Here is a 25,025-nt window from a genome sequence, read left to right as displayed (position 1 = left end):
AGGACTTACTTCTCCACCAGGCCTGCCAACTTTTCAGGGCAAGAGGCAAGAGGGGACAGAAGCACAAGGAAATTGGAGAAAGCCAAAGGCCCCCAGTCTCCACCACTAGTTCCTGGCTCCTACGACAGCACATCTTTCCACATCACGGATGGGAGGAAAAACATCAGCTCACATTTGGCGAACACTTTACGGTTAACTAAGTACTCTCATCTTTTCTTATTTAGTCACTCATGCATTCAAAGCAATTTATGGAATGCCTTCCAGAAGCCAGGCCCTGCCAACACCTAGGACAAAACCCAGTCATCCACGTCCTGTCCCACATGGACCTGCAAGGCCAGTGTGAAGCTGGCCTCTAATGGAATCACAGCAATGGGAGTTGACACCTGCGGAGGTGCAGTCCCACAAAGGCACTCCCTACTCGAAGGAGGGATTTTCTGACTAAGATTTTTATGTTTTCACCTTTGTTTAAAATGGTTCCAATGGTGGACCTAGTTGTACAAAACAGACCCCATATGATTTGGCAGCTTGTAAACCACAGGTTAATGGTCAGCTTGATTTTAACCATGTACACTCACCTTTGATTTATTCTTTGTTTGTTAGAACACAAACAATTTGCTGTGAATCAAAGATCATCAGGTGGAAAATAAGATGCAGCAGGGTAGAGGGGGGAGTTGGTATTATAAAACATATTGGCCAGAGCCACCCAAATTGAAAAAGGTATTGTGCACTAGATTGGCACTTTTAGCAGAAAGTATTCCATGGCTCCCTCTCTATCTACACCATCCAACTAGCCAAAAGAAAAATACATATAAGCTCCTTCTTTTAAGTTTTACACCACATTTAGGTGTGTGAGCTTGCTTGTAGCCTGTTGTTGTTTTGGTGCTAGGAAATGAACCCAGGACAGGTTAGGTTGCATGCTCTATCACTGAGTCACACCCCTAGCCTTAGGCATGATTTTTATGGTTTTTAAAACATTTCTTCTGGAAAGAGCTATAAGAAATATACACTAAAGAACTGAAGAGTTAAAATGGGGTCTTCCTAAATCATGGTGAGGGATAGAGGAAGTTTAGGAAAAGCAGGTGAAGGTTGTAATTCTGGAACCAACTCTTCCAAAAATGGCAGTAACGGCAGCAGTAGCAGCAGTTATGCAGGCTCTGATGTAAGTGCCTTGCACTCATGACCTAATTCTTGACAAAATTTTTAATGGTAGATAACCACACATTTGATCAAAGAGAGACAAAAATGTCATTGAAATCAGAGATAAATGCAAAGGTATAAGGTCAGGAGACACAAAGAAGTTCACAGTTCCCAATCCCTTGCTTCTCATGGGTACCGGGAAAAGGACCAAGTGACACCTGCATAAACAGTGGACTGCAACATGGCAGAGGACTCTAGAGAACCTATATACCCCTTTGCTCCTTCTAGAGAAGGCAGAGGAACAGACTACCAAAGTGAAAATATGAGAGGTGAGAAATAGCCAAGATCCCTATAATGGTGTTGGACTTAAGTCCTGTCCAAAAGAAGAACTATTTTAGTTTTTAAAGCAGGGGAGTGTGACACAATTAGATTTGCCACTGGAGAAATCTCCCTGTGGCAGAGTGGAGAGAATGGAGTGTTGGGGAAGGAAGGAAGCTACAGCAATAAGGCAAGGTAGGGATAGGTAACAGGAGAATTAGAAAGCACAATGATCAAGTTAAGACTGACAAAGTGTTATTACCATGCAAGGTCTCGGTTTATAGCCTACGTAGGTGCTAGTGAGTTAGACTAACAATTTCATGGGTACTGGCAGAACATATGAAACTCCTGATTTGGAAACAAAGAACAGATTTTTACTCACAGCAGAGCAGTAACCACAGTGTCAGTATTTGTGTCAGGTCCCCAAGCTCCAGTTCCCACAGGACAATACAAATAGTACTCACAGAGGATTATACTACAAAGGAGGACTCCAGAACTTAGGGAAGCCAAATATTTTTTAACAGGCATTTCTCTTCCATGGCTTTTTACTATACAAACATCCTTGAGAAGACACTCCAGAATCAGTACCTCAGCTCGCAAGATGTGTAGAGCCATGAGAGACCTCTGGAGAACTATCTCCCAACATAGCCACTTGACCTACAGCAAACTGAAACTCAAAAAACTTAAAATGAAAGATAAGGAAATATAGCTAGAAAGTAACAGAAATGAGATTCAAACTCAGACCTTATGATGCCAAGTCCCACTGCCTTCCACTTCCACTTTACACTTTATGTAATGTAAAACCACATTACATAAGACATGGTAACTTCTGATCGGGGGAGAAGGAGGTATAGAAGTGACAACTAGGAAAGGCACTGCAGACTTTCTTGAAGGTTGTCTGACCCAGGTCATCTGAGAAGGAGAAAAGGCACATATCAGGGGCTGGTAACTCTGCCCAGCTATAAAGATAGTAGAAATTCCCCTTAGGCTATTTGTCTCAAAAATCAAGAGCTATAACAGAACTAGGCTCTTGTAAAGGGAAGAGGGGTGTATCTGTAATGTGAGTTCTACTCCCAAGTATCTTATCTGTCCTTTCCAAATCCCTTCAAAATTTTAGGGTTTCTATGAGAATGCATTTAGAATGTTAAATAAAAGCATATTTTAATAGTTGGTCTTTATTTCCTAAAATTATTTGCAGGGTTATGCAACAGAAAAGAGCTTTGCATATTAAAAACAATTTCTATTAACCTGTGCATTTAAACTAGCTAACACCTCACATATGTAATTACAAGAAAAGAAAAACTACTAAAAATTTTGGTTGGCAGCCTCTTCATTTTGATTACACCAAGTTAACTAAATTCAAATTAGTCAAACCTAATTATGGACAGACTATTAATTCACAAACAACCTCATAGTAAATATATATTTTATATATATGTACACATGTAATTTTATGCATCAAGCCCCACCACTATCACCACATTTCAAAAAGTGAGAGGAACAGGTGGAAATCATTACACTACCAGAAATATCTGCAGTACTTCAGCTTAAAAGGATCCCCCACTCTCTCTGCCACTTAAGCCTCTGAGTGACTGCTCTTGCCCCACTCCCAGTGCAGAGTGCACACAGTACTGCCACACTACACAACTCCTGGCAGCATCACACACATCCCAGGGAGAAGTGCAGTACACAACCTGTTTATCTCTATGTGGTGGCCCTAAGGAATGGGGGGATCACTTTCCCACAGATATCTCCCTATTAAAATCCATGAATTTTTTTAACTCAATCCCTAAATCCTTAGATTCCAACAGTCATTGTGGATCTCACTCAACAGCTACAGGCACCTAATAACTGAATTAAATATCATTAAATGAATGAAAGTATTACTCAGAATTTGGTTCTCACTAAATGCCAGTAACATTGACCTGGAAACAAGAGGAGTCAGGTTTCAACATCTTATTCCCTACAGTTCAGCCACAGTAGTCCTCTTTTCATCTAGAATCTTAATTTCACACCTAATTACTATAAAACATATTATTTTGACGGGGAAAGGAGCAAAAACTTACAGTAGAGAATAAGTATACTTTTTTTAGATGAATTACAAAGAAAACACACAAACACACACACGCACAAAACCCTTGTTTTGAACAACTGTTCTTACTTGGCTCTTATCAGTTGTACAACTGTTAATTATAAATGCTTCTTTTTCTAAATTGCCTAAACCAGTTTGGAATGATCTCAGTGTCATTCTCCAGTATGCTGGTTAACTGCTTGAAAACAACTCATTCCATAAATACCAAAAAAAAATTAAAACAAACTTAGAAATTATCTTCCACAGCTCATTTTCCACAGAACATGTTGTTCCTGAGACTTGATCTTCACATCCCTTCTTAGCTCTGCTCCACTGCCTTGTCCTGGCCATTTCCATCTCTCCTATTTCAGGGCCAGATGTCTGACAATGTCTACCTCTTGCCCCTGCCTGGCTATCATTTATGCTCCTGGGGCTGCCCAGACTCCTAACATCACGTTTTCTCTTCCCACTGTGACTAATAACACTGAACTCTGCAGCTCTGCACTCTCAAGTGTCCATTTTAATCTTGCCTAACTCAGGATTCAACAATTCCTGGTCAAGATGCCTTGGTCTCCCTCAGTTCCCTGGAGACACAATGGCCAGTGGCACAAATGGGAAGTGCCTGAGAAGCCCTCATCGGGTCTAAAAAAACTGAAAAGCCCTGAGGAGCCACCCACCATCCACTTCATAACCATGATTTTTGCAGGGGAGGCCCAGGAGATTATTTCCAAAATGGTATGTATTTGAACACATCTAACTAGCTATGTACAATCCATATACATAACACACTTATTTTTTTTTTGGGGGGGGTAATATCAGGGATTGAACCCAGGGCCTCACACAAGCAAGAAAAGCACTCTACACTGAGTTCTGGGTCAGAGACAAAGAACTTTATCTTCGATTGCACAGTAGACAGCATGAGCACTGTTTGCTTACATTCCCTTTGCCTTTAAGAGACCAAGAAGGATAGTGTTGAGGGGCACATATGGAAACTGTACATGCAGTAGGTGTGCATCACAGCTGGGGAACAATGCTTGGGGATCTTATTGCTTTATAGTAAGCAGTAGGTGAGACTGCTGTTTGTCCTAGAGAGAGTCTTTACATCATCACTGAAGGATGCTCACTGCAAAAAAAAAAAAAAAAAAACCCAAAAAATGGCCTAAAGAAAGGTATTCATGGAATACCCAGTAAGACATGCAGGAGCATTGGAGACCCATGGAGGAGTATCTCTAAGCGTCTCTTCCAATACTTAGCTGACTATCCCTACGAAGTTTATGATCCCAGCAACCCCTCCCCGTGAACCCTTCATGTCACAGATTATAAAGCAACAGCCGATGCCCCAGCTGGAAAGGGGTTTTGAAGGCCCCACAATTTAACAGTTTACTCCAATGGTAGGGTCAGGGATCCCTTCAAGAATATTCTTCACTCAATACCAGACCCAACCCAGGCTTCTCTCCTCCTTTCTGTTTCACCTTCTCCACCTTTAGAGACTGAGCTATGCTAGAAATGCACCAAAATCAAGAAATAAATGAACAGTAGAATGAGCAGAAACTGGTCCCAATCTGGACAAAACCTTAGTTTCAGAAACCTTCCTCTATATTGTGGAAGGAAGAGATATTACTTATGATAGCTCAGAAAATGAAAAATGATCACACAAAATTCCACTTGGCAAATGTTCGCACTCTGAAAGACATTAACTTCAGAGAGGGAGGCAGCTTTCCTTTTCTATAACACCAATGATTTTTTTTCAGTCAGAATTTGACTTCTCAGACAATGAAAAACAATTTAAAATACCAGACTCCTTAAAGTTCAGCAGCTCACGAACACCATTCATTTCAAAGAAAATTATTAGTGTGCAAATATAAATTCAATTAGAGAATTTATAATTATCATCAGAATAAATTATATATTAGTAAATTAAGTAATTTCACAAACATACCTATTTATGCATAACAAAGATTTTGCAGTGGGGCCCTGATGGATGCTAATTTTGTTCCTAAGAAAATTACTTTAGAAAAACTAACTTCTTTCAATTAGCTATTAGGTACTTCATGTATTTTAAGGTAATTTTCTATAGGTTCTTTTATTGAAACCAAAATGTTCTGAATATACTCCTATTAAAAAACAAATAAACTCAGGTATGTCTGTGGCCTCCAAATGACCCTCTAGGTAAGACGTAAGAAATGCTGGCACTATAATACAGGAACAGAGGGCTGGACAGGGAGCGGACATGGTAGACAGCTGCAGCTAACCATGAGAGGAAATGCAGGTCCCGAAGAGGGGGGAATGTGGCAGCTGCACGGCCACAAAACACTCAGAGCCAGTTGCCAAAGGAAAGGATGGAGATCCGCTCTCCTCCCGTGGGTGAAGGACAACAGGAAACAAAGCTTAGAAGCTCTCTCACAGAGTGCACTTCCCTACCAAGGAACAGGGAAGCTCCTGGACACAGACTACACCCTTCTTCGATGACAAGGGACCAAAAACCTGCAACTACACTGAGTCGTCCTTATTGGACACTTGGCTGCCAGGTCAGCCTCTACTGAGCTCTTTGCCTTCCCAGGCCCGGGCTCAGAGTTGTGTGGACAGCATCACTGCTCTGCCATGATCCTAGCTAGACAGGTTACCCACTTTTTAGCAGTTCAGAGTAGTGAAGTAACTGCTCATAGTCAATAGCTTGCAGATGTCAAGGTCCATGTTAGGACCCAGGCAACCTCACTCATCCACTGCCTCAAAAATGTCAATATTCTCTGCCTCGCCTAGCAGGGGAGATAACAGAAATAAAGAGTAAAGGTCCTTTTGTCATAAATATATATCATCCCATATTCTCCTGAGCTCATCAATGCAAAACAAACAACAACATAAATTCCATGGATATCTACATTCAGGAATAAAAATCCAATTATGACATATGTGAATTTGTAGATTATGTTTATCACCACAGAATTTTCAAATACCTAATAGCTTGTTTAAATGAAGTATGAATGATACTAGAGATGACAAAGAATTTCAAATAATGCCTATGCCCTCAAGCTTAATCTATTCAGTATGCAATTTTATGTGCAAATTAATTGGAAGCCTTTGTATTTCTGCTAACTTAAAAGCCACATATGGAATCCATATGAGGTGAGGTTTTCGAGTCTGCTCATTCCAAAGCACAAGAGTAATACATAATAAATAACCTGAATGGTTACTTAACATAAGCAAGGTTGATGTTAATCAAAACAACGGAGCCAAAACTGTTTAATAGAACCAAATGGAGCCAAAGCGCTGGGACGTGGGCAACTGATGGTGCACACACAGCAGAGGCCAAGTGCCCACTGCACCCTACTTCAGCGTGTAAATGGAAAACAGATGCCTCCTCCACTGGCCTCAGCTAAAACTTGACCATGATTAAAATCAGCAAAGAGTCCCACTGTCCCCTCTGTATACTGTCTCTACCAAGTGAGGCAGAGACCACCTGAGGCCCCCCAGACACTCAGTTCTCAGGAGAGCAGTTCTCTGCTAAACTAGGGGTTATGCCTGAAATTCTGGTTGGACCAAAAAAAAAATTTTTTTAATTAAAAAAACAGATTATACTATTAAAAGGGAAAAAAAGGGTTAGTAGTAAAAAGTAGAGGCCATATGTGTATATATATATATATTTTTTTTTTTTTTTTTTTTTGAGCTACCCCCCAGCCCTTTTTTATTTTTTGTTTTGAGACAGGTTCTCACTAAGTTGCATAGACTCTCACTAAATCACTGAGGCTGGCCTTGAACCTGTGTGATCTCCTGCCTCAGCTTCTAGTTGCTGGGATTACAGGAGTGAACCATCACAACCAGCTAAGGCCTAAACAAGATTTTTAGTGTCTTTTTCAATATATTAAGTCCTAAGGTTATATAATCAGGTCTGCAAAAAAACAATTAAAGCATAGTTCCAATACTCGGGCCCTGAGAAGACAAGCAAAGAACAATGAATTAAACATTTGCATAGCCATTCCTGTTCGAAAGAATTCCAACCTTCTATTCCCTCATGAGCAAGTCAGCCTTTTTAAAGAATGAGAAACATTTAGCTTCCCTAAAAGAAAGACATTCTATCTTCTTAATTCCGAAATTAAAATCACAGAAAGAAGGGGCAGGAAAAGAAAATTCAATAGAAAGGACCCTTAAAATTAAAAATTGCATTTTGAAAGGTTTTCAGCTATAATTAATGATCTGTTAGTTGTCTCCAGCTAAGAGTTTATTTTCTAGTCTCCATCTAAGAGCCAAAAATACAATAATAGCTTTGGTTCTGCTTATGTCTTAGCTACTTAACTGATATCTAGCTTTTATTTTTAACTTTAAAAAACTTCATTTAAGAGCTAGGGATATAGATCAGTGATAGAGTGTTTGCAAAGAGTGCATGAGGCCCTGGGTTTAATCCTCAGCACCACTAAATAAATAAATAAATAATTTTTTAAAGTTTCATTTAGTTTGCATGTTTATATGTTATAAGGAAACTTTACTCTCACATCATGAATTCAAATGTTTAAGGGTCATATGGTAATTTAGAGTTTCTCTTTTTTTTCTCCAAAGGAAATGCATATCTAGATTTAAAAAAAAAAAAAAAAAAAAAAAGACTCAGGCGGGGCTCAGTGGCACACATGCAATCTCAGTGACTCAGGAGGCTGAGGCAGGAGGAACACGAATTCAAAGCCAGCCTCAACAACTCAGCAAGGCTCTAAAGCAACTAAGAGAGACCCTGTCTCTAAAATAAAATATTAAAAAAGGACCAGAGATGTGGCTCAGTGGCCGAGAATCCTGGGTTCAATTCCCAGTACCAAAAAAAAAAAAAAAAAAAAAAGACCCAGAGATATAGATCAGTATTTAATAGCCATCAAGGATATATAGTGATAACATATATTTTTAAACCCAAGGATACCTATCAATATTTAAATTGACCGTGTGTGTGTGTGTGTGTGTGCATCTATTTCCAAAATACAAAAGATATTTCAGCACTTTTCTGGTGACCCTATCCTTTACTTCTAAAATACTGACTCTGCATCTTAAGAGAAGGTAAGTAAATCACTATTTTCAAAGTTTGATTCATTCGTTTCAAATCCTCATTGGACAGCAATTTTGAAACTCTCAAAACACACAGTGAGAACATTGGGATTATTATATCTTACTGACTCAAAGAAAAAAGGGAAAATGCCACATACAGTTATATGATCTAGATATCTGTTCATTCAATTTACTCTTCCAAAAACCAATAGACAAAGCTACCTCAAAGAAACACTATTTTCCTTAGGATTCCAGTTAAGAGATTAAAAATAATATTACTACTGTGCAGGTTTTCTCCATGAGTCGCCGCGTAGGCAGTTGTTGCCCATCATTGGATAAGTAGGGCAGCAACAAGGAAGCGCACTCAGGAAGGTCCCAGCTACATTCTTCTGTCTGCAGAAGGTCAAGGCAAAAAACATTTAAAACCAAGAGCCTGGGTCTCAAGTTTTTGTTTCCCGCTTACTTCACATTTGTAACTTCTTCCTTGAAAAGCACAGGGTTTTTCAAATGCCTGCAGGAGATTTATTGATTTTACTTTTTTTCCCCTGGTTGTGTGAAAGTGATGTTTATTCACAAGGTATTTGCTCTGTACATTGAAAACACTTATTCTAAATGTTATCCTGAGACAAGAGTCACCAGGAAAGTCAGAACAATGCTTAAAAGGTGGTGATGTAGCGGCCCATTTTTTCCTTCACAAAGTTAGGGAACTGTGGTTTGCTAAATTCAAATCTTCATAGGTGAACTAAAACTGAAACTCTAAAATGTGCTGTTTCTTCATTTTGGGGTATTTGTTCACTGCTCTCAGAGCATCTGAGGAGGAGTTTCCACTTTTAATACAGTTGAACCAAAACAAACTATTTACTGGGTTTGCGATGAATTTCTTTTCCTTAAAAAAAAGCTATATTGGAGGCTAGGGAGATAGCTCTGTGTTATTATCCATGAGACCCTGGGCTCAATCCCCAGCACTATGTACACCAAAAAAAGCTGTATTAATGTTGCTGTATTGTTTTTTATAATAGAAAAAGATAAGGAAAGTGCCCTATTCTTAAAAACTACATCAAATAAAAGAATTCATTCCAAGGTTAAACACAAGCAACAGTAACTTGCAAGAGAAGGAAGAGGCCCACTGAGATAGAGTTCCTAGGCATTTAAAGTTAACTTCCTGTTAGCCTAAGATAAAATGTCTCAAAGCACTTTGCTTTTTATACCTAAAATTGAACTACTTTCTGGGTCTGGGGTTTCCACCTTTTCGGAAATGGGGGATGTCATTCCTCGACCCACCCCATAGGAACAGAACATAGACAAGGCAAACATTTCAACACATCCCCCAAACAATTTATCTCCAGAGAATCATGCATTTCACTCATAAATTTCAACTTATAAATGCATGCCTTCTGTGAATTACTTTAACACAGTTTGCCAAAGTACTGTGAATTACTTTAACACAGTTTGCCAAAGTAAGATTCCTAGTGATCTGGGGTGCCAGATCAGTATTAAATAACCTTGGATATGAAAGTCATTTCCTTTCGACTATCTTTTAATCCACTGGTCTAAGTTAAGGAGAAAGTGTCCATTTGAAGCCAGAATGCCAACCACTCAGTAAGCTTGTTAACCTCCACTATTACAAAGGAAGCAGGTCCCTGACTTGGATTGCCAACAGGCACCCATAACTACCTAGAAGTTAATAGGTCATATTACTATCACTGTATGGATTTGAATAATGTTGTCTTAAAAGTTTAAACAATATATTTAATATTTTAAAAATGAAGTCTACTTAAAAGAATAAGTTTGAAATGAACTGGATCTTTGTAAATCTAAGTACACTCAGTGGACCAGAACCACGGGCATCAGCTGGGTGCCTAGGCCAGCTCCTATCCTTGCCAACTGAATTCAAATCTGTATTTTAAACAAGAGTTCCATGTGACTTGTATGCACATTAAAAACTGAGAAACTCTGAGGGGCCACAAAAGTTTATCAAAAACCACAGGGGTGATCGCAAATGACTGCCCTTGGGGACTCACTGTTGGATCATGAGGTGGCACTGGATCCTTTAGACATTTGCTGAAATCAGCTATCAGAGGCCAGGAGGACAAGAAGGTAATTTGGTTTGTGTTTTCCCAAAGGGAAGTGGCAAGAATCTAAACCAGCAGTTAAGGGGGCTTGGGGTAATCTAAAAATTATTATAAATATGCTTCTATAAAATCCTGTGTGTACATACATCATTCCTTCTTTAACAATTTCATCTAACTCTCCCTCCTCTCCCCTCCGAGGCCTGGGGTTTTGAGCACACCTTCCACATGGGAATGAGTGACAAGGCTCTCCACACCTACTAATTTAGCATGCCCTAGTCTTTTATCCCAGAGCTGAGCCCAGTTAGAGGGAAGTCTCTGCCCCAGAAATATGACAGCACGCGTCTTCTGTGTCAGATGACAATACTGGGGCAAAAGAGCATAGCACTCAGTGCATCCCGTTTATGCACCAGAGGAGAGGCCACTCACCAAGTCACTCATTCACCAAAATAAGTGGCTCATTTAGTCAGTGACCCAGGTTCAGGCTGGAATCCTAGCCCTGCATCAACTAGAAGAAGAGACAAGGGGAAAACCCAAGCCATCTCTATCTCTGACTTGTTTTTCACCTTTATGACCTAAAGAATGTGCCTAAAATACAAAAAATAAACAATGATCAAAATATGCAGGATTTACCCTAAAAAGCTAAAAATATACAGTTACAGTCATACAGGTAGTTCCAGAATATCCAGATTTAACAGATGTTAAAAAAGTGTTTCCATGCCACCCTAGCCCTCCTCAGGTGTTAGGCCTAACACCAGAACTGACAGCTGAAACTGAATTTCACAGTACAAATTTTAATATGAGATGGTGTGGTTGTACAAAGAAAATGAGGAGTGAATGTTAACTGGGTTAAAAAAAATGAGAAAATTAACAACAAACAATAGTGGTGAATTCATGGTCTGGTCTCCATGATAAGAATTACATGCCATTCACAGATACTGAATAGAACATTGTGAACGTTTGTTAGATCTTTTTCTCCTTTAGTTATTTTGAGAATGCACTTATGTAGGCAGAACATTACAGAGAATGAAAAATATATGTTACAATGAAAGATTATTTTAATAGTTCTGAAGGAAGTTAAGGAAAAACAACCCAAAGATACGGTGGGTGTTGAGGAAAACGGAGTAATAATTGCTAATACCTTTGGAACATTTTAAGCAGTTTATACATATTAACTGAGATGGATGTTAGGTCTTAATATTGCTATTAATAATATTACTTAGGATGTGGATAGCTTAGTGGCATAGCCCTTGGTTAACATGCATGGGGTCCTGGTTTTTTGATCCCCAGCATCCAAAAATAATATTAATACTTATACTAAACATGCCATTTTGCAGATGAGGAAAAGACTTAACCAGAGTAGGTTAGCAACCTGTCTGAAGTCATGAGTCTGGAAATGGTGCAGGGTAAAAATCCAGACATACTGGAAACCCAGACTCCTTCACAGCAGACTCTTCCATCTGCCTGCCCCCAGATCACTAGAAGGCCGGAGCTGTGATGGCTCTCATGTCACTCTTTAATATTGCATCTTATAAAGAAATCTCCTCAAGGTCAATGACCTGAGGCCTTCATCAGTTAAAGGGCTGGGCCATATGGACACAACTATAGCTTAAAACAAGAGAAATAACTTTGGGCAAAAATTGTACCATCCATGAGCAGAACTACTTACTTGGCAAGAAAAAGTTTAAATGCTGCTTACGGGGAGAAATATTAACATTGGGGGAAATTTTTGTTGGAAGCAAAACATTATACTTTGAGAAATGCTTAAGTCAAGTGTTCCTCCTTTATTAGGACTACTTAATTGAGTACAAAGCATTAAAATAGCCGGCCTGAATATTTATTAGAGCACCAGCTGTTCCCTCCAGATTTTTAGAAATTCAAGCCTTAGTGCCAAGTGTAATTTAGAAAAAGAAATTTCGACAAGTAAAAGAGCCCCATGTCTTATAACACATATCTAAATAGTAAATAGCAGCTGGAAGAGGTATAGAACATCACTATGCCTCTTCAATGAGGAAAGCCAAAATATTTTGCCATCCATTTCCAAACACTATTTTGTTACTAAGGTTGGTGATAATATTTCTTAAAACTATACCTTGTAATTCATAATTAACAATTCTTTATGTACAACTGGATAATACTAGGGATAACCACGGGGCACATACACCATATTGGTTTGGTTTTATTACTGTTGTCCATTTGGTTTGGTTTGGTTTGGTTTTTTAGGAGCGGTGCTAGCTAGCCTCAGTAAAATGTCTCAAACAAAAAATACAGATTTTTCTATTCCAATTTTTGTTTCCTTCAAAGGATCTTCACTGTAGGAATTCATACCTAATTTTTTAAGGGTGATAGAGGGAAAGAAAATGGAAAGAGAAAGGGAAGGAGAGGGAGAAAGAGAGGAAGAAAATAACAGGGAAACTCATTATGCTTGCCTTGAATGTTGTACACTGAAACTTTGTTTTTAAAGTAAACTGACAAATATCAGTATTTGCTTTACTGGCACCTGTCTTTGTCATAGTGCTGAAAATTTAGATCTGGGAAAAGAACTGTTCCCTCCACTGCATCAGAGCTGTGTCAACTTATGCAAAAGCTTCAGAAAGTCATTCCCATCCCCTGCAGAGAAAATCTAGTCAGAGCTGGAGGTCAGGGAGGAAATCCAGGGAAACTAAGGCTGAAAGGAAAAGCAGCAGGAACAGGGAAGATGATGTTTTGAAGGTAAGATGGTTTGCTGTATTAATGAGTCCAGTATTAGCTAAGAATGGTGGTGCATGCCTAGAATCTCAGCTACTCAGGAAGCTGAGGCAGGAGAATCCCAAGTTCAAGACCAGTCTGAGCAACTTGGCAAGATCCTGTCTCAAAATAAAAAGGACCGGGGATGTAACCTAGTAATAAAGTCCTTTCCTAGCATGTACTGGGCCCTAGATTCCAATCCCCAGCACCACAAATAAATAAATAAATCAAGTCCACGGTGCTGAAGTATGCAGAGCAGGATGATCAGGGCAGAGACAAGAAGTCTTGTTCCTCATTGAGCCTATCAAAGGAATGACTAGTTTTAATTCCTACATGATGCTAATTATTAGTATATTAATTGTAACATAAGAAGTTCTCTTTAAAGAGATGTTTTTCATTTTGATTTTAGGGATTTGGGGTTTAAAAATAAACTGATGCTTTAAGATTAATAAAAAAATTCCATCAGGGATTAAATAGGCCACTTTTTTTTTTTTTTTTTTTTTTTTTTTTTCCTGTAAGCAAAGAACAGCAGCTTCATGTTCAGGTAAAATCAGTCACCCTTTTGTCACGCTCTACACCACCCATGTGTCCCCTCCAGAGAGCAATGGAAGGCAGAAGCCACATATTCCCAAGAAAAACAAAACCAGAGTTTCTCAACTTTCATGGGGTACCACAATTACCTGCAGGGCTTAGACACATAAAAAAATTTTAAAAACCCCCTAGTTTCACTAATTCTATCCTGGATGGACCACTGAATCTGAAATAGTGGGAAAACTGTATTCTAACCTACTAATATAGTTATAAAAAGAGATAAAACAGCAACTAGTCCTACAGAAGTCACCCCAAGTTAGTGAAGAGGGACTTAACATGCATGAAGAGAGATAAAAACCCACATAAGGAGTAAATTTTTTTAAATATACCTTAGCCATCAAGATTGAAAAATATCTAAAGGCTAGATGATTTTCTTCCTTCCTTCCTTTTCTTTTTAAATTTAAGAAGGACCCTTTTGCTATGTTTTGAAAGTGTTTGCTTAAGTCCATGGATTAAAGGTTTGGTCACCAGTCTGTGATTCTATTGGGACGTAGTGAAGACTTTAAGAGGCGGGACTCCTAGGAGGAAGTTAGGTCATGGGGGGGTGGGGGAGGATGTACTCCTGAAGGGGATATTGGGACTCTAGTCACTTTCCCTCTCTTTTTACTTTCTGACCACCATGAGGTGAACAGTACTTCTCTGCTGCGTACTCCCACAATGACGTATTATGCTACCACAGACCAAAGCAACAGGGTTCAATGACCATAGACTGAAACCTCTGAAACTGTAAGCCAAAATAAGCCTTTCCTATTTAAAGTTAATTACTTCAGGTTTTTCATCACAGTCACAGAAAGCTAACTAACACACACTTTTCCCAAGAAAAATCCTTTATGGTATCTCACAATACCAAAACTAATGGCTAAGCTTCTCCAGAGGAAAGAGGTCAGACATACCTGCTCAGCCTTTCCCTGCACACAAAATAAGCCCTCCACACACATATACACACACAAACACACTCTCAAGGAAGCCTAAAGTAGCTGGAAACACATTTTAAAAACCACTGAGCCAAAATAAACATTTAAATAGGATACATATACAGTATTTGATCTAAATTTAAATTACGAACTGAAGGTTAGAGCTTCTGATTAACACTTAACCTAGGGGAATGAGCTTAATAGAGGTTCGCTTGAAAAAGAAGTGAAGGTTTTATTTCACTAGAAATTCAACCAGGCCAAGTATAGTGGGGCATATCTGTCATCCCAGCTACTTGGGAGGCTAAGGCAGAAAGATCCCAAGTTCAAAGTCAGCCTCACTAACTTGGTGAGATCCTGTCTCAAAATAAAAAATAAAAAGGACTGGAAATATAGCTCAGTGGTAAAGCACCCCTGAGTTCAATTTCCACTATAAGAAAGAAAGATAGACAGATGACAGAAAGAAGGAAATTCAACCAGAGTCAACAATGCTCTGGCTGCCAGGAAAAGCATGTGCAGTTTAGCCTGGGCTAAGTACTAATATTTGCTGAGAGATTTACCTTTTACAAAGCACTTTTATAAGTATGATCTCATTTAATGCTGGACAATCACTCTGCAGAAAATTATTTTCCCAGTTTTTTAGATGAACATCTGAGAGGTGCTCTTTACTCTGAGAGTAACTTACTCAAAGTCAAATCCACCCACGGCAGAGGCTTCTGCCTCCAGATCCAGCTCTGCCTAGAGAATAAAGGGAGAGTTCAAGAGTAATAGCCCACTGCTCTCTGAATAGTTGGAACAACTCATGAAAAATGTGTTTCATTCTGGTTGCTACATTAATGGAGGTGCATCCAAATGGGACCACAGGCAGAGCTCCATGACCTGGGCAAAGAACAATCTGGATATGTTATATGAAACATATGGAAAAACTAGCTTTTAAAGAAGGAAAACAGAAGATTTAGGAATGACATGATTATTTTTTAAATTGTAAAGTACAACAGGGAAGGGACATAAGATTTTTGGTGAGACCAAGTGATACAGATAAGGGAAGGATACAAAGGAAGCCCAGAGCAGCAGATCAGAATAAGAGAGGTGTCCATGCGGCGGGTGGAGGGATTGTGGCATGGAATGTTGGAAGTACTGGCAGGTAAGGTCAACTCTGTGAGGAGGGAAAGTGGCAGTAGCTGAAGCCTGGTAATATATAGGGAGGTTTATCAAATAATTTTATTAATAATAATGGGAGCCAGGAATCTCACTGCCAACTGCAGCAGTTATAAATATGGGAAAAAAAATAATTAAGACTAAACCCTATGATATCAGATAGGAATTTAAGCTACTACCATGAAATGTTTTTTTAAATAGATAGATAGATAGATAGATAGATAGATAGATAGATAGATAGATAGATAGAGAAATAAACACAAATGTAAATATGTGTTAACATTCCATAGTTCTGTCCACTAAGAGAACCCAGGATTACTGACACCCTAACAGCAATGAGCACACCGAGTGACTAAACCTTGGCTTCCAAATACCATTCTCCACTCAAAGGTACCAAAGCTCCTCAAAGAAATGGCAGACAGGAAAGATACAGGTAAATTACAAAATACGCTGGAAACATCTTGTTTTGCCAGAAAGCAAAGAAGTGTTCAAAGACTAATGGGAGTAAAAAGGGTACTGTAGGGACTGGGGTTTAGCTCAGAGGTGAGCACTTGCCTAGCATGTGTGAGGCACTGGGTTTGATCCTCAGAACCACATAAAAATAAATGAATAAAATAAGGTATTATGTCCAACTACAACTAAATATATATATGATGGGTACTGTAGCCAACATGAAAGGACTGCCAATGGCTAAGGCTAGGACCAGTTTAAACATCAAAGTAAGTAATGAGAGTAACAGATGAAAACACATGGAAAAAGGAGGCTATAGGGTCTTACTAATAAAAATAAATGAACGGAAAATTTGATAAGAAATGAGCTATTTACATAGTTTCAAAGTAACCTGTTACAAAATATTTATAAATTACAAAAGGAACGATATGGTGGAGACGTTTGGTAGATGACACCTTAATCGAGTGACCATCATCAGCAACGGGACTGACAGAAATTTGCCATCTGATGGGATGCAGTGAGAACACAGCATTGCGTCTGTGCTGTTCCTGTCAAAGACATATAGCCCGAATCTAAGCCTGAGGAAATGGCAGACAAACCCAAATCGAAAGACATGCTGCACAATAACTGGCTTATAATCTTCAAGAGTAGCAAGATCATGACAGTAAAGAACTGAAAGGGATTAAAAAGATATAGCTAAATATGATGTGTGGTTCTGTCCTGGATCCCTTAGCTTTAGAAGACATTAGTGGAGTAACTGGGAAACTTAAATGAGGTCTAAAGATTGGATGGTGGTAATATATCAAATAACTTCCTGGCTTTGATGGTGGTACTGTGGTTATCTAGGAGAATATCCTAGTTTATAGGAAATATACACTGACATGTTTGTGTGAGAGCCATCATGCTGGCAACTCCATCTCAAATGATTCAGTATGAAAACAAGTTCTTTGTACCACTAGCAGTTTTTCTATAGGTTTGAGATGTGTTTAAAAAAAAAAAAAAAATCAACAATAAGTCAGAATGGAAATTGCAGAGAAACTGATTAGATCTAGTTTGAGGACAGATGAGATGCTCTAATGATTAAAGTAATTTAAAATAGATTCATCCTGAGAAGGCTGATAGGATATTGCAGAGGAAAATGCTTCCCTGATTAGGAAGTTAGAGGTGATTCCTATGTACTTTCCAGTGACTCTCTAATTCATTCATGCAACAAACATGTATTAATACCTACTGTGTGGCAGACAGTGTATGACACACGAGGCTTATGTGATGACTGAGAGTCAGTCCCTACCCAGGACCCTTATAATGCAAAGGAGTATGACTCAGAAGTCTGAAGTTAGAAATTTTAAGACAGGGAGCTGGGGAGATAGCTCAGTCGGCAGAGTGCTTGCCTGGCAAGAACAAGGCCCTGGGTTCAATCCCCAGCACTGCAAGAAAAAAAAAAAAAAGAAAAAAGAAAAAAAAATAAAGAAATTTTAAGACAGTCAGTTCCCAGTACAAAAAAGAAAGACAGTCACGAGCGTTATGTGTAGAAACATGTGACTCTAGAATATCATCTTTAATACTCCAATTTCATCTATAAATTTTTAATAAACTACATATAATTCATCATTCTATCATATTCTTTAAGAACGTTTTCATCTTACCTTTTTTTGTGTTTGTGGGTGGTATTAATTGTGGATATGCAAAAACTATTGCTTTTCAATTATGAACAGATGTAAATGACTTACTTGATGTTTTATTTTAGAATAACAAGCATCTTCTAAAATAAGTTTCAAACTGAGAAGCTGGGGCTATAGCTATGGAGGAGACTTAACACTCCAAAAATGAACCCTGACAGGTTCTTCCTCACCACAAAAGTCACCCCACATCACTTCACATCTCTGTGCTCCAATTTTTTTGTCAGTCATAAAGACATCAGAATATGCTTGTAAGACCCTTAGAAGAAAGACATCATAATTGTAAAGCTCTATTAAAAATGCACATTGCACCAGATGTAGCAGTGCATGTCTATAGTTCCAACTATTTAAGAGGCTGAAGCAGGAGCATCACTTTAGCCCAAGAGTTCAAGACCAGCCTGAGCAACATTGTGAAACCCCATCTCCAAAAAAAGAAATGGGGGTTGGGGAGTAAAGGAAAGAACAGCACATTGCTTTAACCTTTACCAGGGACTACCTATTATTATGGCTTTTAAGACCAAGGGATCCCTCTAAATGAGCTCACCTTGGCAGTTTTATGGTGGGCAGAAAATATTATTTGGTTTTCCAACTTTGCCCTTTGGTTTCATTTCAACCTTCAAGTACACCATCAAGTGAGAATGCTCCAGCACCTCAGACAGACTGTGTGGTTGGGCCAGAACAAGCAAGTCAATGTTCAATTACTTTCCGCACTGAGGTATGCATACCTTTCTTATGCTTTTCCCACATGACACTTCCATAACCATATTTAGCTTTCTTCCTACCATCTCCCTGTAATTCAAAAGGCAATTTAGACTCCCATATGGTTGCCATCGAAGCTAACAGATGTCTAGCAAATTAAAACAAAAATTATGACTTATAAACTGCTGATGTATCATCATTCCAGAACATCTTGCAATTTATAGTGAATCATAAGGCAAGGTTTCCTACTTGATGCCCCCCCAAGGTTCCCTAAATCTCCCTCCTCTCTGAATTTAAGCCCTGTGGAAGCAAATTAGATGCAACATTCTGCCATCAACTCCAGATAAACCACACCACTTGTAACACAATGTAATATTTGAAAGCACACCAAAAAAGAAATTTGGCCTCAAGTATCCAAGGCTGTTCTATCCTTGTACAGCAGAGAACAGAAAAATGACTAGATTCTCGTAAGTAGTTCAACACTTCCACTGATCTATGGGGTCTTTTCTAACAAATCATGATAAAATCTATCCAATCCAATTTCCTCATCTCCTTGGTGGATCTTAAGAGCATCATCATCACCTTGTAGTAATGAGGTCAAAGTACTGTGCAAAGACATTCTAGAAGTTCTTTAGGCCAGGATAGAACTAGTATGGTATCCGAACACAATAATGAAATTCACCATTTCTTAAATACTGAGACTTTGTGCTGAGTAGTATATTATTTTAGTGAATCCTTGAAAAACTATGAAGCCATTAGACAAGATTATCTTTATAATTAAGAAATTAAGGCTCAGCAAAGCAGACTGCATTTTCCAAAGATGGCTACAACTCATATGACCTTCTGCAATGTTACCTTGACACTTCCCCACCAAAAGGAAGAATTTATTTTTTCAATCCCCTGCAACTGAGCAAGCTCCCTAAGTCCTTTAACTAATGGAATAACTGAAAGTGACATTGGGGCAGTTCCAGATACAGTTAAACTGACTGGAGGCTGCTTCTTCTAGTCTCGGAGACAAGAAGAAGCCATCTACAGGTGCTCAGGCTAACAACTCTGGCTGAGCCCTCAGGGAGCATCAACTTCCGGTCAGGTAAGAGCACCACCTTGGACAGTACACCTCAGGGAGGCTTCAGACAACTTCAACCCCAGGCACATTTCACTGCAACTGCACCGGAGACCTCAAGTGAGAACTGCCCAGATGAGCGTGGCCAAATTACAGAACTGTGAACTATAATAATTAAGCTTTGTTTTAAATCACTAAATTTGGGGGTTGCTATGCAGCAATAAATAACCAGAATATTGAGATTAATTTACTTGCCCAGAAACAGTTAAGTATCACAGTCAAGGTCCGAAGCAAAACATCTATCAAAGGTGGATGACAGGATATAGAGATTCAGTCCCCAAAAGAACTGACTTTAAAACAAAACCCCTTTCGCCTCCTTCCCCAAAGAGATCTCAGGGTTTTCTGAGAAATGTCATAGTACGGTGACACCCTCAAGAAAATCAATTCCATCTGTCTTGAGTTGTTCCAATATATAATAGGGAAAACAAGGTTTTCCCTACCACCCTGTGAAAACTAATGAGAAAGGAATCTGTACAAGATGTTGACTTTGTTACTCAGAATGTCATTACAACTGTTATATAAAAGGATTCAGACTTAACGTATGAAACTGTAATTCTAATAATAAAAATATATTAAGTGACTCACAGGACTACTTTTGAGATTCACAGTGGGTAAAAGGAAGCATGCATACCATACCAATAACTAAACAGACCACAAAGAAATTAGCAAAAGTATTTTTTAATTGAAAGGATCTTTGAGGAAGAAATGAAAGTAATAAAACTGGTCTTCAGCCAAGTCTCAGAAAAGAAAAAGTCTATTAACAAGTGTCCTAAGATATGCTATTTGTTATATATTAGTGCCCATCTCTTGTATTTTTCTTTGCCCACATATTAGAACTCAACAGACTCATTCTTTGTCATGACTGGAGAGAACTTCAGAACTTAACCAGCCCCTTCGTTTTAACAGCTAAGAAACTGAGGTACAGGGTGGTTAACTAACTGCTGATTAGTAAGAGAAGCAAACTATAAATACTAGTGCCACAACATTTTCCATTTATTTTACCAGATCTGTACCTCTCCATGACTTCAATGTGTTTCAGATTTATTCTAGCATGTCAGTGTGAAAATGAAAGACTAGGAAACCATGCTCTCTGTTAGCAGTCTCTTCTTCATAGTTGTACAGGAGCTGCATTGAGTCAGCTGTTTCTGGCCATCACAGACAGGTTAGTGACTATAAAGATCAGAGTTGAACAACTTTTTAAAACACACTGACTGTACTACTCTAACCCCAGTATTCAGTCACTAACATCTTAGTCTAAATTAATTTAATCAAGTAACATGGAGGCCTTCCTGCTGAACAGCACTAAAAAATGAGAAATGTAAATAATTTTGGAACAGTGAGCTGGACAGGTAATGTTTGAGGGGACAGATGAGAAAAAAGCTTAAGGCACAGAGAGGAAGGGGAGGGCATGTAGGCAGCAGGCAAGGGGAGGGCCCTCCTAAGTAGGCACCGACTTAACAATTCTGCCTGGGGCTGCTGGTTTAGAAACAGCCTCAGCCTGCTTCCATGTTTCCCACAGAACTCCCTCCCACCTACATGAAGACCTTCAAATCAGACAAGATGTGGCTCCATTCTGGAACTCTACATGCAAGCATTCGGTAGTTCTTTGAAGCTCTGCACAATTCTAGGGGTTTTGCTGCAACATAATCCAGAGAAAGGGCTAAATTTGCCTCTGTGCACTCTACAAAATTATACTAAACGGTCAGAGAAACAGGCCTAAATCCCTTTATTTCCTTTTCACTCCCTGCTATGAAACTGCCGAGAAAGCCCCTGGGTGCTTTTTGTTGCCTAGTAGCTGAAATGTGCAACTTTTGGAAATGTTCAAGCAGAATGGAGAGGCCTGGACTCACTGCCCTTGCAAAGGCCAGCTCAATTCCACAGTCCTGGCCTCTCAAAGTCAAGAAGTTTCAAGTTCCCATAAAATCAAAATAGTTTATTCAGTAATAGGACAATCTACCACTTTTAAACATTTCCAGAAAGGGTTGGGGAGAGAAGCAAAGATAGAAAATAATTTATTCTCACTATCTTTGTAACCATGTTTAATGGGTGGAGGAGAGGGGTTGCTTATAGGAACCATGTAGTTAACTAACAAAAACTGCCCATATATCTATTCACCTTTATCAGCCCTGAGGACAGATGACAAAGTGGTCTCTTCCATTTCCTTTCACAAAACATACATAACCAAAGCAAGACACTCCTACAGAAAATAGAAAATAACCTGGTAAAAGTGTTGTAGGGAAAAAAAGAATATAAAGAGCTGCATTGAAAACTATTCTCATGGATATTTATATTTATAGCAAATAGCCAAATTACAGGAGATACAAATAAATACACCCTATGTTCTGACTGCTGCGGACTATTATTGATTCAGCAGTTGGATTATTGTTTACCTCACACTGAACAGCAACTTGGAGAACACCCCCGGATGGCCACCATCTTTACTTTCCAAGGGAAGGGGGTTGCACACTGAGGAAGATGATGGGATGGGATGAGATGGGGAGGAAAACCCAGCGTTTTCCCCTTGTCCTAGAGAACTCTTTGTCTGGATGTGGAACACATTTAGGAGATCATGGAACAAAAATCAAAACAAAACAAAAGAGTAGGGTCCCAACCCAATTACAATAGATGCACAACACACTGTAGTCCCAAGCAGAGCATGGTTTGAATCTTGTGTTCAAGCATCTGCTGTCTTGGTTCTCCAGTAAAACACGTCTCACACACCTCCTCCCTTGCATTTCCCCAAGGGTTCCCAAAACCCAACCAGCTCTGTGTCGCTCCTTTAAAAAGGAGGACGTGAGGCACGAGCACACTGAAACATATGTTGATGGTGACTTATTATTATCCTGACAATGATATATATAGAAATAAATCCGTCCACCCCACACACCCACTTGGCCAGTTCATTATGCAAAGGGAGCGCTTTCCAGCTGAAAGGGGTAAAAGAATGCAGGAAGCGTTATTTACGTTCACATTACAGAACCATATACCACAGCATCTGCATCCTGCACAAAGCCCGAGATGGTGCAAAGAGATACACGCTGAGCACGGCACAGACCAGCCGCGGCAACACGGAGCCAAGCCCTCGTCCAATCAGATCCTTGTTAGAAGGTGGACCTCAGGGTCGGCTCTGCCCGATTAGCCTGCCCTATTATGACACCACGCTCTGCCCAACATCCATATCCCACGGGGAGCAAATCTAATTCGTGTGGTTGCTCGTTTCTCAAATTGCCGAGCCCTTTCTTTTATCTGCAACCCTGCTATCGTCCCTTAAAAAAGCCACCCCAAGGCCTGGGTGTCCCCTTTCCGGCTCGGTTTTTCTTTTTACCAGTCTCATTCCTAGAAAGGATTTAAATGTTTCTCTCTTCAACGCGCAAGCTGGTAAAAGGGAAGGCAAATGCCTCTCCAGGCTCCTGCAAGCGCCTGAGGGGCTGCGAAAAGTAAAGGCAGCAAACAACGCGGGGGGGAATCATCGCCAATCAATCGGCCACAATAGTTGAGATGCCAGGAGCGCTCCAACTTACCCAGAATATGACATTGAAGCCAAAAATGAAGTATTTGATGCAACAACTGACTTCAGGACCCTTGTAGTGCTTTCCGGACATCCTCTGGGTTCATGAAGACACTTGCCCCGGCAGCCCGAGTTTGGAGCCCCGGAGCACCGTTGCTCGGAGCAGCCCGACGAGGAGCTGAGGCTCGGCGCCGTGGCGCGGGCGGCCGGGGTTCAGCCGCAAGGGGACCGACCGGCGGAAAGCGGCTCCCGCACCTTCAGCCCCTCGCGAGCCGAGGCCGCCGGAGCGGGTGGCCGCGAGCGGGCAAGAAGCAGCACGCTGCAAACCCTAGCCTTGCCGAAGCCGGCCCCGAGCACAAAGCGGGCGCCTACGTCCGTGCGCCAGACGGTCCAGCGATCGGTCCCCGGGCTTGGGACAAACGCGGCAGTGGCAGATGCTGGCGGAGACGCAGCTCGCCCGCCTGCTCGCGCGCGCCCTCCCACCCTTCGCTCCGCCCGCTGCTTGCTCCGCCCGCCGGGCCCGCGGCTCCTCCGCCCGCGCCGCCTGCAGCTCCGCCCGCCGCCGAGCCTCCGCGGAGCGCGCGCGCGCACGGGCTGGAGCGCTCCCGAGTGGCAGTGACACCACGTAGCCACCGCCGCCGCCTCCCTCTACGACTCTCCACCCCTCCTGCTTTTCTCCGCGGGTTTGTTAACCAGCCCCGAGACCCTTGCACTGTCGCGGGGTAAATGGGAAGGACTGTAGACAGACGGGAAGGAGAAGGGCGCCCCGGTAACGCGCCGATTGGGAGCAGCGTGGCAGAGTGACGGAGATTGAGGATCCGCAGGTCTCTCTGCCACCAGTAGCAACCCGCAGGTCTGGAGGGACGCGGGAGAGAGGGTCGTCCGCGGCGAGAGGGCTGGCTGAGTGGGGACCTACGAGCCCCCTTCCCCTGAACAAATACCCCTTCTGAGCACAACCATACTCAGGCCCTCTCCTCCACCACCGTATTATGTGGCAAGAGAAGAATGCTGTGCCACTAAGCAGAAGAGGAAAGCGGTCGTGGACTTACTTAGCCGAGGCCAACCAAGGGTAGTACGGGTGTTGGGGAAGAGGGAAAGAAGCGAGGCGGAGATGATGCAAAGGAGTCTCCTGAGTCCCTGGTGACTGTAATCCGACCTCCCCACCTGCAGGAGAAATGCGTTTCATCTTAGAAATTAAGAAAGAGGAAGGGGAGATGGCCCCAAGGAGGTCTAACCAAGGTCTGTTTTTAACAACCCAAGCTGGAACAGCAATGCATGTCTTCGTACCCCGCCTGCAGCAGAATAGTGCCAAAGGAACGTGTCAGGTTCCCAACTCTAGGAAGCAATCCAGAAGGGGTTCCAGGACGGTCCTTTGGGAAATCCGAATTTGGCTTACAGATCGTGAACCATTAAGCTCTTGATCTTTGGGGAAGGATAGAATGCGAGGCTGAAAATTGTTTTAGAACCCTACCTGAGCGGTGTGTGCCCATTGGCAGCACACGCTTCCCCCTGGAGCACTTTCCTATTTGCCGTCAAGCATGTAGTAGAGTTTCATGGAAAGAGAA

At 40.8% G+C, this 25,025-nt stretch overlaps 1 protein-coding gene across 3 annotated transcripts in view; it reads right to left on the bottom strand.

Moving 5' to 3' along the window:
* TSPAN5 (tetraspanin 5) overlaps positions 1-23,920 on the bottom strand; it is a 161,959-nt gene extending 138,039 nt beyond the window's left edge. The window contains exon 1 of one of the 3 annotated variants that reach the window (XM_079153840.1): positions 23,474-23,920. In XM_079153840.1, the coding sequence (XP_079009966.1) occupies positions 23,474-23,554 (81 nt within the window). In that variant the 5' untranslated portion in view covers positions 23,555-23,920. The remainder of the gene's footprint in view (positions 1-23,473) is intronic. The other 2 variants (XM_079153844.1, XM_079153842.1) reach the window with 2 other exon arrangements.
* Between the last annotated feature and the right edge of the window lie 1,105 nt (positions 23,921-25,025).

The sequence above is a fragment of the Sciurus vulgaris genome (assembly GCF_902686455.1).
Source record: "Sciurus vulgaris genome assembly, chromosome: 9".
Classification (NCBI taxonomy): Eukaryota; Metazoa; Chordata; class Mammalia; order Rodentia; family Sciuridae; genus Sciurus; species Sciurus vulgaris.
The sequence above is the reverse complement of the archived record's forward strand: the minus strand, read 5'-3'. Positions and strand labels throughout refer to the sequence as shown.